The sequence below is a fragment of the Temnothorax longispinosus genome, chromosome 2, assembly GCF_030848805.1.
Source record: "Temnothorax longispinosus isolate EJ_2023e chromosome 2, Tlon_JGU_v1, whole genome shotgun sequence".
NCBI lineage: Eukaryota > Metazoa > Arthropoda > Insecta > Hymenoptera > Formicidae > Temnothorax > Temnothorax longispinosus.
In genome coordinates this window covers 15,920,558-15,938,719 of record NC_092359.1, presented here as the reverse complement: position 1 = coordinate 15,938,719, position 18,162 = coordinate 15,920,558, and the positions used below count along the sequence as shown (strand labels likewise).

At 34.2% G+C, this 18,162-nt stretch overlaps 2 protein-coding genes across 7 annotated transcripts; one reads left to right on the top strand and one right to left on the bottom strand.

Moving 5' to 3' along the window:
* The first annotated feature begins 542 nt into the window (after positions 1-542).
* LOC139809155 (uncharacterized) lies at positions 543-6,999 on the top strand. Of its 4 annotated transcripts, XM_071771862.1 has the most exons (12): positions 543-2,901; positions 3,342-3,573; positions 3,648-3,895; positions 4,058-4,247; positions 4,337-4,492; positions 4,657-4,828; positions 5,671-5,775; positions 5,849-5,931; positions 6,093-6,157; positions 6,243-6,283; positions 6,448-6,568; positions 6,641-6,999. In XM_071771862.1, exons 1-12 carry the CDS (start codon positions 2,713-2,715, stop codon positions 6,728-6,730), a joined length of 1,692 nt encoding a protein of 563 aa, XP_071627963.1. In that variant the 5' UTR covers positions 543-2,712; the 3' UTR covers positions 6,731-6,999. The 4 variants fall into 4 exon arrangements, 2 of the variants coding, with proteins under 2 accessions (XP_071627963.1, XP_071627962.1); XR_011731042.1 differs by lacking the exons at positions 6,243-6,283; positions 6,448-6,568; positions 6,641-6,999 and having other exon boundaries at positions 4,657-5,931; XR_011731043.1 differs by lacking the exons at positions 6,093-6,157; positions 6,243-6,283; positions 6,448-6,568; positions 6,641-6,999 and having other exon boundaries at positions 4,657-5,775; positions 5,849-5,891.
* Positions 7,000-8,085: 1,086 nt separating this feature from the next.
* Oga (O-GlcNAcase) lies at positions 8,086-17,230 on the bottom strand. Of its 3 annotated transcripts, none has more exons than XM_071771858.1 (13): positions 16,717-17,230; positions 16,539-16,590; positions 16,030-16,363; positions 15,314-15,758; positions 14,565-15,124; positions 14,179-14,499; positions 13,941-14,115; positions 11,584-11,637; positions 9,985-10,070; positions 9,736-9,905; positions 9,470-9,665; positions 9,227-9,386; positions 8,086-9,056 (listed from the first exon to the last, which is right to left on the bottom strand). In XM_071771858.1, exons 1-13 carry the CDS (start codon positions 16,784-16,786, stop codon positions 8,920-8,922), a joined length of 2,760 nt encoding a protein of 919 aa, XP_071627959.1. In that variant the 5' UTR covers positions 16,787-17,230; the 3' UTR covers positions 8,086-8,919. The 3 variants fall into 3 exon arrangements, with proteins under 3 accessions (XP_071627959.1, XP_071627960.1, XP_071627961.1); XM_071771859.1 differs by having other exon boundaries at positions 14,580-15,124; XM_071771860.1 differs by lacking the exon at positions 11,584-11,637.
* Positions 17,231-18,162: the final 932 nt, after the last annotated feature.

Genomic DNA, 18,162 nt, shown 5'->3' with positions numbered 1-18,162 from the left:
AAGCAGAGAATAGTTGGTATATAAAAAGTACATATAAATCTCTATGCTCTTCATATACCAACTATTCTCTGCTTTAACAAATTACACAGAAATAATTTGTTAAAGCAGAGAATTGTTGGTATATGAAAAGCACATATTTATATGTACTTTTCATATACCAACTATTCTCTGCTTTAACAAATTACACAGAAATAATTTGTTAAAGCAGAGAATAGTTGGTATATGAAAAGTACATATTTAAGAGAATCAACATTTGAAATTGTTTACTTACCGCTTGGACAGTTGTCACGTGACCTTCTTTTGCATACGCGTGCGGCTACGGAGCATGCGCATATGGCCGCAGGGCATGTTCGTGGTCGCTACATCGCGTCGGTATGACAGGTCTCATAACCTGATAGTCGTCAACTTTAACAGTTAATATCTCGCGTCGCGGGGCCGAGCGGGGCTTTTTTCTGCCAGATTCATTCGTTTTGTGCAAAAACGAATCGATTAAGCCTAATTTCATCGAAATCGGTGAGGAGGGAGCTCTCCTTCAGTTTTACCCGTCGGGTAATTCTTCAGTTTAGCTACCTCAGCACAGAAATCGATGCAATTAGGCTTAATCGACGCGTTTTTGCACAAAACGAACGAATCTGGCAGAAAAAAGTGTCGCTCTGCCTCGCGACGCGAGATATTAATCGTTAAAGTTGACAGGAATCAGGTTATGATTCCTGTCATACCGACGACATGTAGCAACACTGAACGTGCCCTGCGGCCATATGCGCATGCTCAGTCAGCTCCAGTAGCCGCACGCGCATGCAAAAGTGCGCCAATTTGAAACTAGTGTGCCCTGCTTTATAGAAGTTGTGATTTTCGTTAAAGCAGGGCACACGTGTGTATGCTGGTGTATGCGCTGCTTTATAGAAATTGTAATTTTCGTTAAAGCAGGGCATACACACGTGTGTGCTTGTGCATGTGCTTTATAATTTCGCTTTACAACTTAGCATGTACTTTATGTTGTAAAGCGAGGTCCACGCTGCCTACCGGCGGGGTGGGTGCGGGGGAGGAGAGGGCCGAAGGCCCCCCCCTCGCACCTCCCCCCGTGTGTGTGTGTGTGTGTGTGTGCTTCCCACGCATAATTAAACTAATAAAACTCCCAGCGCGTGAGACCTAACTGCTTGAATCGAGATGCTTGGTTATTCTGCACGATTGATTCATTTAAAATTGGCGCAGTTTTACATGCGCGTGCGACCACTGAGCATGCGCATATGGCCGCGTGCAAAAACGCGTCGATTAAGCCTAATTGCATCGATTCTGTGCTGAGGTAGCTAAACTGAAGAATTACCCATGCAAGTTAATGCAGAACGTGTCGTGGACGTTTCTCAAATGAACACATCGCGCTGTGGACGATCAGCACCGTCTACAACTGTACTGACTTGCACGAATGCACGTATTAGAAATTGACAAGCGCGCCGGCGACACGTTAGAACGGGAATTCACTAAGAGAGCAATTAGTCAATTCTAGTTTTAACTAAATTATTTTAGTTAAAACGCGAATTTACTAAAGCGGTCAGTTAATTCTAGTTTTAACTAAATTCTTTCAGTTAGAACGCAAATTACCGAAAGGGCTTAGTTAAAACTAGAATTGACCAGTAAATTCGGGTTTTGACTGTAACACATACATACACGATAATAGCGGATTCCGCTTTTCCGTTTAAACGTGCGGGACTCAACTCGCGGAAACGCGGAATCTAGTTACTATATTCTGTTCCGCGCTTCCGCGTTTCCGCGTTTCCGCGCTCCATGTAATGGCACCCTGAATCTTAAAGAATTGTGGTAGAAAAAAAAATAACTAAAGAATGTAATAGAATTAGAAAAATTGCTAATAATAAAGAGGTTTAAAATTTTTGTTTAAAAAAATGTACGTGATTACTCTAATTTTCGCAAATTTTGAGATATCAAGCTAAATTTTTTAAATAATTTTTATTTTTATTTTTACTTTTTTGTTACCGATTTTTTGGAAACCGCCGGTTCCAAAATTTTTCAAATTTTTTGGGAAATAATTGTTTAAATCTTAAACAATTATATATGAAATAGGGGTAGAAAGAACTAAGGAATGTAATAAAATTAGAAAAATTGTTAATATTAAAAGGGTTGCCGATTTCTGTTTAAAAAAAGTGTACGTGATTGTTCCAATTTCCGCAAAGGTATTTGAGGTATCAAACTGAATTTTTTTATGGATAATTTTTCGTTACCGATTTTTTGGAAACCAGTTTGGAAATTATTCAAATTTCGAGAAATAATATTTTCTCGAAACCAGTACCAAATTTTGTTTTAATTTTTGGAGGATACGATTAATTATTTATTAATGGATAATTATGTATTAATGGATCGACTTTCTTGAAACCAGTGCCAAAATTTTTCTAATTTTTTGTTGATGATTTTGATGAAATTGGTACCAAAAGATTACTAATTTTATGGAAATGGCTATTATGGGGTTGAAAATTGGGTTTTATGGGGTTCTGTTGGTGCTCCTAATTAATGAGTGAGTTTGGGGAGAGGGGAATAGATTATTATAAGATCCTGGAAGTAGATTTCTATTTATTAAGTGCAAGTACGCAAAGATGTCGAATCACCTAGGCGACAAATAAACAAAGGGGTTATTGTAGTTTGTAGTTGCCGTCGAATATTAATCTCCTTGCGTGCACACGGTGCACATCGTTTATCCTCGATATGTCCGGAGACATCGCGGAAAGCCTCCTCGCGCAATATTACGGAATTTTCGAGGGTCCAAAAGCTGAAAAATTTTTATCGATCCAGGAATGCGTGGGCAGCGTAGAGAACGACTCGGATAAACTGATCGGCGAGCAATCGACCGTGGAAACGAACGACGATGACACATCCAGGGAAACGGGGGTGCAGGTGTGAATTTCAATATGATTCTGACATTTATTCTTTATAAATAACAGTGAAGTAAACAATACAATTGATTGTTTGTGACAAACAGGAGTAATATAGATATCGCACTTTTCGATTTTAATAATTGAAATGTTATTACTGCTGCTGTGTAATTGACATTATACCGCGTATAATGCTCGGATAAATTAAAAAGTATCACTCGACTAAATTAAATTAAAAAAAAAAATCTAAATGCTTTACTGTTCAATTTAATTTAATTAAAACCTAGAATTTGAAAATATTTGTAATAAAAATAAACTGTATTTTGTGTGAAAGTATGATTCACATCATTTATTAGGAAACATGCGATAAACATGAGAAGAGAGGCTTACGTTTCGATTTTGCTTCAAAATTTATATATGTATATACATGTGTAAATAGTACCTTAACATTTATGCATGCAGGAAAATGATATTGAGAACGAGGAAGAGAATTCCGAGATTGATATTCCAGCAAGATCCTCGCGAGCGTTAAAATGGGAAGCGCTCGAAGACAAAGAGGATGAAGAAACATCGTCCGAATTCGATATTATTTTCGAAGCAAATACTGCTGGCAATTTATATGAAAATACGTGTGCCTCCTCCGGCAAAGAGACACAGGATTTTGCCATATATAGCAAGGCTGCCTCCACTCTAGGTAGGTATAAGATGTAGGTCAAAAATATAAAATTTGAGTACATGCTTTAATATGTGTCTTCATTATATGGAAAGGTCTGGAAGACAACGAAGGGAACGATTCGTATCTCTCGCTTAGTGAAGATATATTGCCGGACAGTGCTTCAGACATTTCTTCAATAGCAGGGAAGAAGAAAACGGAGAAATCTGCGATTAAGTTTGTTCCGCCTTCAACGCCGCCGCCAAATAGGACTCCGTTATACACTGAGACTTTTGTAGATTTAACAAGCACCGGTCTCACATCACTCCCTATCGAAGCGATTGAAAAATATCCTGCGATACAAGTACGCACGCAATGTGGATAATGTTTTAAATGAAAAAAAAAATAAACGTTTACAAGATTTAAATTCAGATTTTATCTGATTCCTGCAACGTCACTTTTATATCATTGTTTTCTGCATTTTGTGTGTTAAATTTTGATAAATTTTAATTTCATTCAATTTTAGATGCTGTACCTAGAAGATAACAATCTCACCGAGCTTCCCGAAAAGCTCTTCGTTTCCCTACAACATTTACAGTGGCTGGACGTTCGAAATAATCTATTGACAAGTCTACCTACGAGTATTAAATCGCATTCTTCACTAGAAACTGTCTTGTTGCAAGGAAATAAAATCGAGAAATTGCCATTAGAACTTTGTAAGTAACTTTGTAAGGAGTCATATAATTACTTTATCAACTATGTTATTTTTTTATATACATATAATAGCTGTGAATTTTCATTATAGGCCTGGTGCCGAAACTTAAAACCCTCAATGTAGCACATAATCCTATCACTGCACCTCCAAAGGATGTTATAGCTCTCGGATGTTCGAGCATTCTCAGTTATCTCCGGTCTGAATGGAATAAATTGCATCCGAATGAGCCCGTGACATTCGTAGAACGTAAGAATTTCAAATTTGCGCATTCAGCTATTGCAACTCTGTCACACTACAATCATACATATATCAACGATTTTATTTTAATTAATTAATTATTGAAATAACTAGCAAAACAAACTGCAATAATCATCAGTGTATTGATCGAAATTAAATCAAATTTATTTTAGAGAAAATTGAACCAAAGGCATCAACGATCTTGGCTTATCGGTCTCCGCGTGAAAAACGATGGAAATTATCAAAAGTTCCACGGCGAATATCGAAAAGCGCGAACGACATCGGCGGTTCGTTCAAAGGCTCTGCGATCAGAAAGAAAAGTAGAGGTTACAAGCCCAGCAACAGGTATAGCAACACGCATAATGACGCTTTTCTGAAGAATTTAGCAAACAGTTATATCAGCGATACACGTAACAATAGTCCAGCGGGTTCTCTTTGCGCATCGTGCGCACGAAATTTTCCTGCTATTCGATGCAAAGACGAGAGTAATAAGAAGGAGAATGAGAGTAACGATGAGCTAAACCATAATCAGGATGAAAAATGCGATAAGCAGCACGCATTTTTAAAAATGATAGCTTTGTGTCACGATGTCAAGAAAACTTGCATCAAGGGAGAGATCGCCGAGGTAGATGCGAAAATCTTGCACTTAACCGGACCGTCGCCCAGATCGTGTTACGTTAGACAAAACATTGCAGAATTAATAACATATAAACATTATCGCGAAAAGGAATGTCGAATTAAGACGATTAGTAACGAGACGAAACACATCGCGCTCGCAAAGTCGTATTATTCCACAGCAAGGAATAACGAGAAAAAAATGAAATGTAAGAATGTTGAACATCCGGAACTGGTTTTCGATATTGTCACAAAAGACATGCGAAGAATGCAGCTGCGGCCGATGGAGCTGAAAGACTCGTGCAGCATGATATCGTGTTTGGAGAATTATCTCGATATCAAAAAAGCTAATTAGATATTAACTATATATCAAACTATATTTTTACTGATAATAATAAAATATTAATAATAGTATTAGTTAAATGCTATTATGTTTCATAAATTAATAAATAGATGGTTAGGCTTTAATTTATTAGGCTAATTTTTTCGGAAATTTAAAAAATGTATGCAAAATGAATCAATTATCTTCTTATAATTACATGTAAAAAATGCGATCAATCTTTTGCATTTAGATGCGAAGGTAAAGGTACTAATATGATCATGGAACAACGACTGCAATGGATTTCTAAAGCGAGAGATTTGCTGAGCGCACAATCAGCAACAATTCAAAAAATTAAGTAAGGCATCTATTTAAATTGTGCTCTTATTAATTGTAAACAGTACGCATGAACTGTATTATATAATACGCAGGGATTTGGACACTATAAAAGAATGGAGACGTGACAAACGAAGCTTCAATAAAAGCATGGAAAAAATATCGAGGAGAAATGAAGGTATATAACAAATAACTCTTCCCATGCAGTAAAAATTGGGATTTATAATTAAACTTTCATATTTTTTACTTATTGGAACATGAGTACACAATATGAAAATTTGACTGTATTATAATAAAATATTTTATTATATTACATCATGTAAAATATTTATTTATTAGATGATATTCCATTCGCAATCGACATTGAAGATTACCCTACAATTCGAAAACGTATACAAAATGCGGTATGATAACTTAATATGCATATTTGTCTGAAAATATTAAAATGGAAAGTCAATGAGAATTTTTTCTTTTTATTGTGCAATCTAGGGAGATGCAGATAATTATAAACGGGAAAAATTAAGATCAATGTAAGTTCGAATGAATAATGTTGCATTTTATCAAGGGTATAAAGAATAAGGCCCAAATTCTCAATTCACTTTTATCATAAATGCGCGCATTTCTCGATAAAAATGAACTGAGAATACAGGCCTATGTCAATGTGTAACTTTAAACATTACTCATCGCATTCCAGAAATATAAACCGAAAGATTGAAGAATTAACAGGATTCCTGCAAAAGCTCGAAATTACAAAATCTTCAGAAATATTGACGCCTAAATCTAAACAAAAATATCTCCAAACTGAAATTGAAAAGGTATAATTCTACATTATTTCGGTTAAAGTTTATTAACGAAAATTAAAATTACTGTCTTAATTTATTTCGTAGCTGTCACATTTTCAAAAGGAAGTACACAATCTAAGAAGATACAACGAAATTATATCAACTCCAATGAATTCTCCAAATAATTCATCTTAATATTTTTTTATTTTGATTCTATTTTTTATGAAAATTTTAAGAAAAAACTCAATGTTTCTTGAAATATTTATTTAAATAAAACAATATTATATCGTATGTGTATTACAATATTAATTTCACGCCCAGTCTCGCTAGCACATGTCAAAGTAATTGGAGAAGAAATGAGCTTTTCATGCATAATAAAAAACTGGAATGGAATATTCCTTGGATGTATCAGATATATATATATATATATATATATATATATATATATATATATATAGAAAGCGCGTAATATCAACAATGAAACAAGATATAAAGTTATTAAAAGATGTATTATACGTATTTCAAAAATAACGGTAAGAATCCTTTAAAAAATTGGTGTCCTTTCCAGTTTCCTTGCCAGTGCATTCGATCTTTTTTACTCCATTATCAAATATATTCAGTACAAAAGTTCTAAAAGCAATTACCATCAAAGTACAAGTAAAATCTAGCATATAAATCTGTGAGGATGTATTTCTTTTCTTTTTGTACATGTCACTCAATGAAGCTTTGTAGTAACGTTTGAAGGTACTGCACAAAATTCTTGGAAAACTATTTTAAATAGCACAGTAAGTTATTATTATGTCAGTACTGACAATACATGTAAGGCAAATAATCTATATAAGTTTTTATGATTAATTTTTTTTAATCTTGTACGTTATTATTTATATTAATTCTATACACTTCATACATTAATATATTTAACTTGTACAGTTAATGGTGAATTTATTAATACCTTCGTAGAGACATAAGAAGTAAATCACTCAAATATTTTTTACATACATATATAATGCACGTTATTGTTCTTATTACGACATTGCGCTTTAAATTTTGTATTCGCTTATTGTATTAACATAAAAGTTAAAATAAAAAGTTCTTTTTCTAGCAATTAATACGTTCTATGATACTTAATAGTGCACTTTTAAATTGTTTAAAGTAATGTCTGTATGGAATAATTAATATAAAAAAGAACATCTAACATATATCTTGTTTATGTCTAATAACAATGGATTACGACAAAGTAATATTTTCTTTTTTAGATGTCTAAAAAAGAAAACATCACATTTCGTAGTTTTATTCATTACATAAGAGATATATACATACATTTGTAGAGCCGATTAAAGTAATCCATAAGAAAAATTATATATGTGAGATTATATATACGTGTACATGATACCTAAAATACCTTACTGCTGTAGATTTCAATGTATATTACAAGCTTGTAGTTGAGCAGTGAATACTACGAAACTTATTCATACATAATATACATCTGATTATCAGATATAGATTAGGACTACATAGTTAAAATCTAAATTGTGTCATAATTTCTCACACTCATTTCTTACATTTATTTAAAAGAAACTTTAAAGCGCATTTAAAAAAAAAATGCACTTTAAAACTATATTCAGTCATTCATACATATCATTTCGATAAGAAAATACTTTTCTTAAATAAAGTTCCAACGACTCATTAATGAACACACTGGCATTTCATCACGCACATATTGAAAATTGTATATACATACTATGGACGTGTTCCTATATTCACTGCCAGTACTGAAAATCTATAGTTACGTGACGCCAACTATATATTTTCAGCACTGCCAGTAAAAAAGGAACACGGGGTATGTTTGAGAAGGAATCCAATTAGAATTAAACCAATGAGATACTACATGAAGTGTTATATGGCATAGTAATACATATATATATTTTAATAATATAATAAACATAACTGTGTGTTAACAAAGTAAAGAATATAATTCATGTTGAACTGAAAACGAATCTGATTATACTTATACATCTTCTTTTAATATAATTATGCTTATTCATCTCCTTTTAATAGAAGTATTACTATAATATTAAAACTTGGCATTAATTATTATATACATATGTGTACATTCGTATCAAATACATTTAAAGATTTCGATACTATAAGAAAGATTATATCGAATATATTAGAAATAATGTTTTCAAGTGTACGAACATTCTCCAAAAAGTACACTTATCGCGTTTGCATGTTTACGTTTAAAAAGGTCTTGAATAAAGGCGTTCAAATTTATTACTAGCTTCTGTGTTTTAGGAGTTATCCTAAGAAACCGTTGTTTTCCCGGGAGATGGTCCAAGTAGATACACTTTGTTGACGAGGATCATTGGAGTATTAATTCTCTGTTAGAAACTTCTACACATAGTTTTAATTGCAGGATATTCCTCATGCGCCGGATTTAAATCAACGAAGCCTAGCTTGCCATAGAATTCGTGAGATTCTTTGTCCGTTGACGACATCGTTGTGTGTACTCCGAAAGAACCTATCCCACAAAACATTCCACAAATACACTTATATATTGACCTATGTTTGCAATATAAAGTATAACATCAGATAATATTTAATTATATTAGGAACAAGTATATATAATTTAATTTTCAATAGAGATCGAGTAGTCTATTTCATTATGTTTTAAATCAGTAAAATACGTACCATTTGCTCTTAAAGCTGCAAGAACGCAGGTTATTAAACGTTTACAAATAGACTGATCTGTCACACTTGGCAATATACCACATATAAGCTTCGACGGATGTTGTCTGCACAATTGTTCCGACACATCCGGAATAAATGAATGAAAGTATTGTATAGCATCCTACAATTTTTATTTGAAAATAGTCAGTACGATGGTAAACATATAAAATACAGATATAGGTAAAATCGTTAACGCTCCCATACCTGAACATTTTGTGGCAGCTCGCTAATGCTATTGTCTAAGGGATATTTCATTCGCAGTTCAGGAATCGAGGAAACAGCCATTTTCTGATTGTAGGATTTTACATTCAGCGTAGCCACTGCGTAGCCCGTTACACCATTTTCATCCTCAACAACCATACATAACTCCGGACTTAATGTTAGAAATCCTCCGATGAGTCTAGATAGATAGATATTCAGAACAATTTCTTCAAGAAAATAAGAAAATAATATGTTAATATTATACGCACCTGTCTGCTACAGCTGATGAAGTTGTACAATTATTCAGTTGATTGCACACCGCATAAACCGCTTCTTCATCACTCGGTAAGTATGGCCGAATTGTATATATCTTACTACTGGGCACTTCCGGTGCTTTATAGACGAACAAATCATTGCCACTATCAACTGGAATTAATCTCTAAACACACAAAAATAATGTTCTGCAATGTATCATTTTTATAGTCAAACATAAACAAATGCAAGGAAATTAAATATACCTGTAAATCAGCCGTAAGTCCACCACGAAAAACCCATGGCTCCTGGTCTCCACTCATAAATGTTTCTTTCCAACCATTTGAAAACCCTATCCCAAGACACAGAATTGTTTTTAATAAATCACGAAATGCTGGAATTACATTCGCGCGCTATGCGTGTAGTTTACTTTCAATTGGCTTCCACTGCTCTGGGCATCAATTTTGCTTAAATCTTTAACATGCAAAGGTACAAGTCGATTGGAAATGTCTTTCTTTCTCTCATTTATTTCGGAATTGTTCCGCTCCATGTCAATGGGAGTATGAGAAAAAGAATGATTCATCCAATCGGATAACTAAGGTGCACCAATTTTTACAGATTCAAAATAAATATTATACAGATAGAGAAGTAAATTTTATAATGGAAATATACTTTCTTTTAACAATGTATAATATAAAGCTGAAAATCTATATATAATCTATCTATATATAATATTTCAAGAAATTTTAATTGTTACTGTAACTAAATATTACATTGTTACCGTAACTAAATATTATATTTTATTCCAGAGAAACCGATATTAGTAAATAGAGAAAAAAATTGGATTTCATAGATGTTGCACCAAAGCTCGCGCAATGCTAAACTCTTGAAACACTGGATTAGGATAGGAAAGTGGAATAATAGTCCAGTTTGCCAATATGCGCCTGAAATAAAATTTCTTATCACGCCTGAAAAGAATATAGTTTCTGAAACTAAGTAAAACAAATTAGTGCAGGCAAGTTGGCAAAAGGAGCGTAGGAGCATTGATCATTTAAGATAAAAAAAAGAATAGATATTTTTGCATGTCGTAATACCATTGTTAATCCACAAGACATCGTCATATTCGCAAATCAAAAGACTCGGAAAAGTATCTTTTATCGCAAATGATCAAAGATCACGATTTGCAGGGAGACATTCAAGAGTTTATAACTTCTTGTTTGCTAAATTGTGCCAATTCTACGTAATTCTTTGATGGACTTACTTCAGAAACGCAAAAATGTATTAAAATCGATATATGAGTGTTAAATCATTTCGATCACACGTTTTTTCAAGTATATATTTATAAAATCTGATAGAAAAAGAGCTTTCAAAATAATTCATTTCTCAACATGAATTATTATATAGACGCAAAAAATTAATTCTACAAATAACACAAAATATTAATACTAAAAATAAAATCATCACAAAATTTAACATGTGTATGCAACAGATTGTGAAACGACATTGTATAGTGTATCACATATATAGTTTTAGTAAAATAACAGGATTAAACGTGGACGTAGATATATATATATATATATATATATATATATATATATATCTACATCCTTTGCGATATATAGGAAGTATGTCCATCACATAGCAAATCGCGAAAATAAATGTGCTTTGTACACATTGATTTTTCAAGCTGTTGCAACGCTGCTTCTATAGATATGCACACATTTCTCGCTCGTGTTAAAACGAGACAATATTTTTTGTAAAGTCCCAAACAAAAATTTAGAAATACAACTATCACTGCAATGTTTGAAACTTTATTATTTCGCGCGCTTTCCGCCGTGTTACTCAAAGACTGTTAAACCGCATACATGTGTAGCTGCCCTGGGTAAACGTCGTCATCGTCGATGGGAATCTGCCAAACGCTATCAACCAGACAAAAAAACACAGAAATGCGAGTTAGTGAATGAACCAAAGCTATACTGATCCTGATACATTTACATTTCCACAGGAGAATATTCGCTATAGATCTTAAATCATATACAATTTCGATTAGAATAAATATGTTTAGAGAAGAACATGTATAATATACATATATGTACAATTTCTAATTTGGATTTTAATTATTACGTTATTGCATAAAAATTTATATATAGAAAACAAACTCCTGTTTCATGTTATCTGTAAAGAAAGTCGATTGATACGTTAATAGCTGGTATAAGATTGCTTTTAAATCCAGTATTTGTTCACCTCCATAAAGATGCTGTTGAATGTCATCTCATAGAATCACCGTTTTTGCCATTGCTACAAATGATCTTTTCGCCATTGCATGGGAAAGCCACATCAATTTATTTCACATTTTCAATCAGACGTATACCATTTATGAGTTAGATTTAGATTAAACAACTTTAAGCACAAAGATAAAAATCCTATATTATATATTTGCAGTAATATAAATTTTATTAAACAGAAAAATAGATGTTGTGGCTTGCCTACATAAAAATCGTCAAAATAAATTTTAGCCAGCGGCCATTAGTCAAAACCGTTTTTAGAAAGATATAAAAATATAAAAAACGATTATATATCTTAAAATTGAGACAAGTATCAATTGTATATGCATATTTGTAGCAAGTGTATTATAATAAATTTCATTTAATTTCTGTCTACTCACATACTCTGTCTTCAAAAGCATTTAATGAGTAGAAACATGTATTTTTTATGTAACTTTTCTGACTTATGGCAAAGTTTTCCCTACGCGCGCAAATGCGATGCATTTATCTCTAATGCGCAGAAACAAATGCACACTAAGTTCACGAATATACAATTTGTGACATGTGACACTTCCGAATATTACTGATAATCTTTATTACTTAATATTATGCACAAAGTTTGAAAGTTATATTACCTAGTATATTATAAACACGATAAATAAGCAGAAGAAATCTACTGTTAATACTATTTCACTACAGTTGTCATCTTTTTGAACAAGTTTTTCAAAGAAAAAAATGTTTCAAAATTGTTAGATATCTCCAAAACAACTAGATATTGTTTAAACAAAAAGCAATTAAGTTTTCTTGCTTGATATACATAAGTGACATCAAATATATTGTATAAAATTATGTGGAATTATTTATGAATCAGTAATTTACGGATTTCAAAGAGCAGATATAAAAAAAAAAAAGATTGCGCAGCGTCCGTTTATATCAATTTACAAGGAAATATAACAATTATCGTGTATTAGTCTGACAAGTCTGACAGAAATATTATATATATACTAGTATTATAACATTTTTAATACCAAATATATTATATGTATATGTATATATAAATATAAATTATATATAAATAATTAATATATTATATTTAACATTAAAATTTCTGCAACAAACTTCATGTAGGACTAATATTTAACGATTCAATTATATTTTGATAATAATTTTGGCAATGATCGTATCTTGACAAAGCATAAGAGAAATGCAGTACGTTCTATCTTTAATCAAATCAGTAAAAAGAAGAGATTTTCCTTGTAAAAAGATAGAACTATATAACAAAAAATAAGATAACGTTCACTTACCGATACGCGTGACACTTTTGTTCTGAAATATAAGTATAGGTAATAAATTATAATATTTCTAAGAGAAGTCAACAACAGCACTTGTCTGCAGTACAATGAATATAATTTTAAGAAATTGGATTGAATCTAATATCGAAAAGGTTAATATTTATATGAAATAATTGATTATTTGGACAGATTGTTACTAGAGCACACAATAAATATATATATTTGGAATTTAAAAAATTAGTAATATCATTGACTTGCATATTTTTACCAGCATACTAGCATTTCAAATAGACTTTCTTTATATATAATAAAAATAATAGCAAGACTATGTATATTTATTAAAATTCTTATCTTGATTCATACATATTCCTGATATTTGACAAGAATTAATATATATCACGTTAGAAAATAGTAATTAAATAAGAATTTTGTAAAATTAAAGATTACTTTAATTATAATAATTCAAATTTATAAATACAAGCGTACTTAAAGTTTTCAGAAATTATATCAATTATTTTTACTGTGAATCATTCTCATTACTATTATAATCTAATTTTATTTGTTACTTGTTAGAAAACAAACTGTTTGGAGATATTTTTAACGTCAATTTTTTAATAATGTCAATATATCAGAAAATATCTCATATATGAATCAAATGCAACTTACCCAGCCATTTCACGTAACTATTTAGAAGAGAAACAACTCCCCTCATATCCCATACATACGAGTACAGATCGTACAATAACTCACGATTATTACAGTATGTGAGTCTTTGGAATAATCTATTTACCGCATTACATATGTCGTTCAATTTAGCGGCACGAAGATGCCATTCTTCAATCTGAAACCATTTATCATATGTCATCAAACTTGTCAAAATAAATTTCTTCTCAATGCAACTCACGTCTGACTCAGACGTTGGATCTTCTTCCTTGGACTTCTTCATAACAACATAAGCGTTGCTCTTCAACCAATTAAATTCTTGTAACAATTGAATTCCTTGACCTCCATGCTCAAACGGCAAGTAAAATAGATCGCATAAGAGCGATAGATCCTCATGTGTGAGTTGTTTATCGATATCCACAGGTTCCTGTGATACCACATCCGCGTTATCGGAACTCTCATGATTTTCGCTATCGTTCTCTATAATCATTTGTGTACCATTGACCATTGGAGAAGTACCGTCCACTTCTACTTGCATACTTCCGGAAGCTTCGCTGCATGTCTAGCAAATAGAAATCACACGTTTATACATGCATAATTAAATCCACTAAAATTTTAACGACTTACAGAAGTGTTATCTACCATAGCGTCATCCTCCGCTGGAATTTTTGCTATATGCGCCGGCGAGTTATTTGGAGTCGTATTACAGTCCATAGGTTCTATAGAAGACAATCCGGTTGAGGTGGATAACGTAGACAGGACAGGCTCGCTGATCACCTTTATGTCTGACACTAGAGAATTCATCACAGGCCCAGACGGAGGTATGAAACTATCGCTACCTGTTACACTTGAGCAAACTTCGGCTAATGCTTGAAGATGATTAGAATTCGCCACAGGCGTGGGTGTAGCAGAAACTGTGGTGGTTGTCGTCGACGTAAGACTCATACACGTGTTCACGGAGGGAATTATTGGGATAGGTATCGTAGGAGCGACACATGGCTGCGGCTTGGCTATTACCCCCCAAGCTGCTTTCTTCTTGTTGAATTCTAACAACCATTCGCTTATCGCATTTTTCAGAGCCTGTCGAGGATGATACATATTCGGCGATAATGTTGACGGAACATCTTCACCGAGAACGCCATCCTCTGTCTCGGTTTCTAATTTAATGTCTGCTGATACAGTATCATCTACAATATAGAATAAGTCTTATCAATTTCTGTTATTGGTACTTGACTGTTAAATGTATAAAGCAATTGGCCGAAAAGCAGAAGATTCGAATTTAATTTCAAATCTAATCATTCTCGTGATATTTCTTAGAAGTTTATCTTACAAAAGACAGAAAAAATCTATAAAATAAAATATAGCGAAAATCTTACTTAGACTTAGGTCTCTTTTTCCATCCACATTGCATCTGCTCCATTGAGCCAATGTATGAATTGCTATAAAATTCGCTCCGTATTCGCAATTAGGATTAGTTAAAACTCCTCTGAGCTTAGGTATAAGATCAGGAGAACGACCAGAATACGGCCCAAGAAACACTCTCTTCTGATCGTAGTCGTTGGCATGTAAGTTATCCCAGATAACAGGTGGTCTCCTGAGCACTTCTGTGATTTCTTCGATGGACTCGACAGTTAAAAGTCTCGATATGACTTTAGGTCCAGTCCACATTATGTCAATTTCCTGAGCTAATTTACTTCCAAGAGTGTTGAGATATTCCGAAGACGCGACATTTGGCATCGCGCGCGTTGCGCAATATTGCGTGGGACACAGAAGAAAACGAGGTTGACCAAGATGTTGAAAAATATCATTTGTGACAGAAACCTATAAATAAAAAAAAAGAACAATATAAGATTCAATGCATCATGTGGGATGACACATGACTCTGTATGAGAGCAATCAATTCGTATTTGGGTTGTGAGCTGGACTCCAATCTTCATTCTATATGTATTAGTTTATAAAAGGTAGATCAAAAAGTCAAAGAATTTTTTATTGAGAGAAATGAAATAAATTATAACTCGTTTTGGGAACAACAAACTGACATACATGCAAAATCACTAACATTACATAAATATTACAAACACTATATACATACTTGAGCTTGTGCGAAAGACTGAAACACTTCTTTGTCAGCTTCACTCATTTCTGGCTCTATATCATCGAATAACAATGCAAATGCTGTACAACCAAACTGGCTGACTTGCTCCAGTTTTCTCTTCAATGCAGTGACTTCCTTCGAACTGGAATACGTGATATCTAATCCTGGGGATAATGCGTAGTAAAATGTTATCCCATATTCCCTAGCAGCTGTAATTAGACCAGTCAGATGTTCGGCTTCTTCTACGGTATACAGATCCCTCCAATAAGCGCGATGTTTGTAATCGTCCTTTGGCGCATACAGATAAGAGTCCATTCCCCATTTCTTCAACCTAGAAATAAGCATAATTTATAATTAATGATCAATTATCGTTAATATAATTATGTATTAATGTAATGTTCACGATGGATAGGAGAAATTAATATATTTAGAGAGTGAAAGAAAAATGATATTCCTCGCACTTCATAAAAAGAATGACTAAAAATACGTTTACAATGCGGGCTTACTTTTGGAATAGATCCTTTCGTTGCTCGGTGGTCCATGGTCGTCCGTAGAAACCTGCGAACGATGAAATGTGTTACACGCCTGGGGGGCAAAGGACGCAAATGTCATACCATAAGAGGCGCGTTTGGGTTACATTCCCGATAAGTGTCGTGCGGGGCTCCGGTCGTACCACGTACGTACCTTCCACCACGCCGCAGATGAAGTTGCCGTTCTTGGTGTTGAGATTCGCGGCGCTGTTCGTCTCCGTCATCGCGAATCGCGCGGGACAGGCACGTCTGGCCCTCGAGAATCCAGGAGGCGGACAAAAATGGCCCCCCGCGGTGCTTGGTTACTCCGTGGAAAAAGGAGGAGACGACGGAGGAGGAGCCTCCTGTGGGATGATCGCGATGGGATCACCGCGACACGACGACGCGGGCTCGACGCGATTGCACGAACAATCGTCAATCGTGGGATAACGCACGTTCCGTCGTCGCGCGACGCGATGGCCGCGATTCCCGAGGGAGAGTCCGGAGAATATCCAGAGTCCCGAGTCCCGAGCGAGGATCAGTAAATATGACAGGCTGCACCTGCTGCACCCGACGCACGCCGATCGATACCGCCGAATGATCGGAACGATCTGTCGGACTGTCGATCCAGTCGATCCATCGAGGCTGCGAGTCGCGCGGGCGTCGCGGCGCGAACACGGCGGAAAAAAGAAACGATGCTCCCTCCGCGGCCTCCGCGCTCCGCGCCGCGGCCGGCGGTATCTGACAGCCGCGGGGAGAATCTCCTCGCGGAGGCGGAGACTCGGGGTAGTCGGGATGTCGGGATGATAAAAGTTTTATCCGTCGTCCTCGTATTCGGTTTCACCCCGAAGGCGACTAATAGCCGACCTAAATCTCTGATTAAAACTCGATCGGCGATTAATTCAATCGGAATCGATCGCCTACAGTCAAACGACGACAAATTAAAAATCCTTTGCAAAATACTATAGAAAATTGATAATTCTACTCAAATACTATGGTATTATTATAACCAAATGGCATCGTTTAAAAAGGTATTGTTTGATATGTTAATTGTCATAGTGATTGAATGCATCGAATTTAGATATATCCCTTATTTTAAAATTTATTCAAATAATTTAATAATAACATTGTGTGATTATCGTCTGAAAGCAAAAGCCCGTTTTACCGCCTAATACTAATTAAATATATTATCTGTCAAACACATCTAATAGCTATTAGACTATCGAATACAGTTTCAATTGCGTTCAACTAGCTAGAGATATGTATGGAATTATAAATAATCAAAATGTTTATGTCTGACAAAAGCATGTCCAAGCGCATATGCTTTCCGTCTTAAGGGGATGCTAAAGTGAAGGCTGAACTTCCTCGACGTCGGTAATGTCAACATTTCTAATTCTGTTTTCTTGTCATATATCTATATCTGTCCTTGTCTAACGAGAGGCATCTGTCTTTGTTCGATTACTGCGCCATCTCTTGCCACACGCAATATTGCTTATCCTGTCAACCTGAATGTGCTTTTGCACATATAAAAGTTATATAAAGTAATCTTTTTTTCTAGGTTTTCAATCTTAGATCTAATTGCACGATATTGTTCTTAAATGTTGTCCCTAGGTCATGCCGG

Coding starts and splice junctions, on each gene's coding strand:
- Oga (XM_071771858.1), bottom strand. CDS start 16,786: ATGACGGAGACGAACAGCGCCGCGAATCTCAACACCAAGAACGGCAAC. Junction 16,364..16,538: donor CGAAAGGATCTATTCCAAAA/GTAAGCCCGCAT, acceptor GCTTATTTCTAG/GTTGAAGAAATGGGGAATGG. Junction 11,638..13,940: donor TAGTTACGTGAAATGGCTGG/GTAAGTTGCATT, acceptor TCTGGTTGATAG/CGTTTGGCAGATTCCCATCG.
- LOC139809155 (XM_071771861.1), top strand. CDS start 2,713: ATGTCCGGAGACATCGCGGAAAGCCTCCTCGCGCAATATTACGGAATT. Junction 3,574..3,647: donor CAAGGCTGCCTCCACTCTAG/GTAGGTATAAGA, acceptor TTATATGGAAAG/GTCTGGAAGACAACGAAGGG. Junction 4,248..4,336: donor GAAATTGCCATTAGAACTTT/GTAAGTAACTTT, acceptor TTTTCATTATAG/GCCTGGTGCCGAAACTTAAA.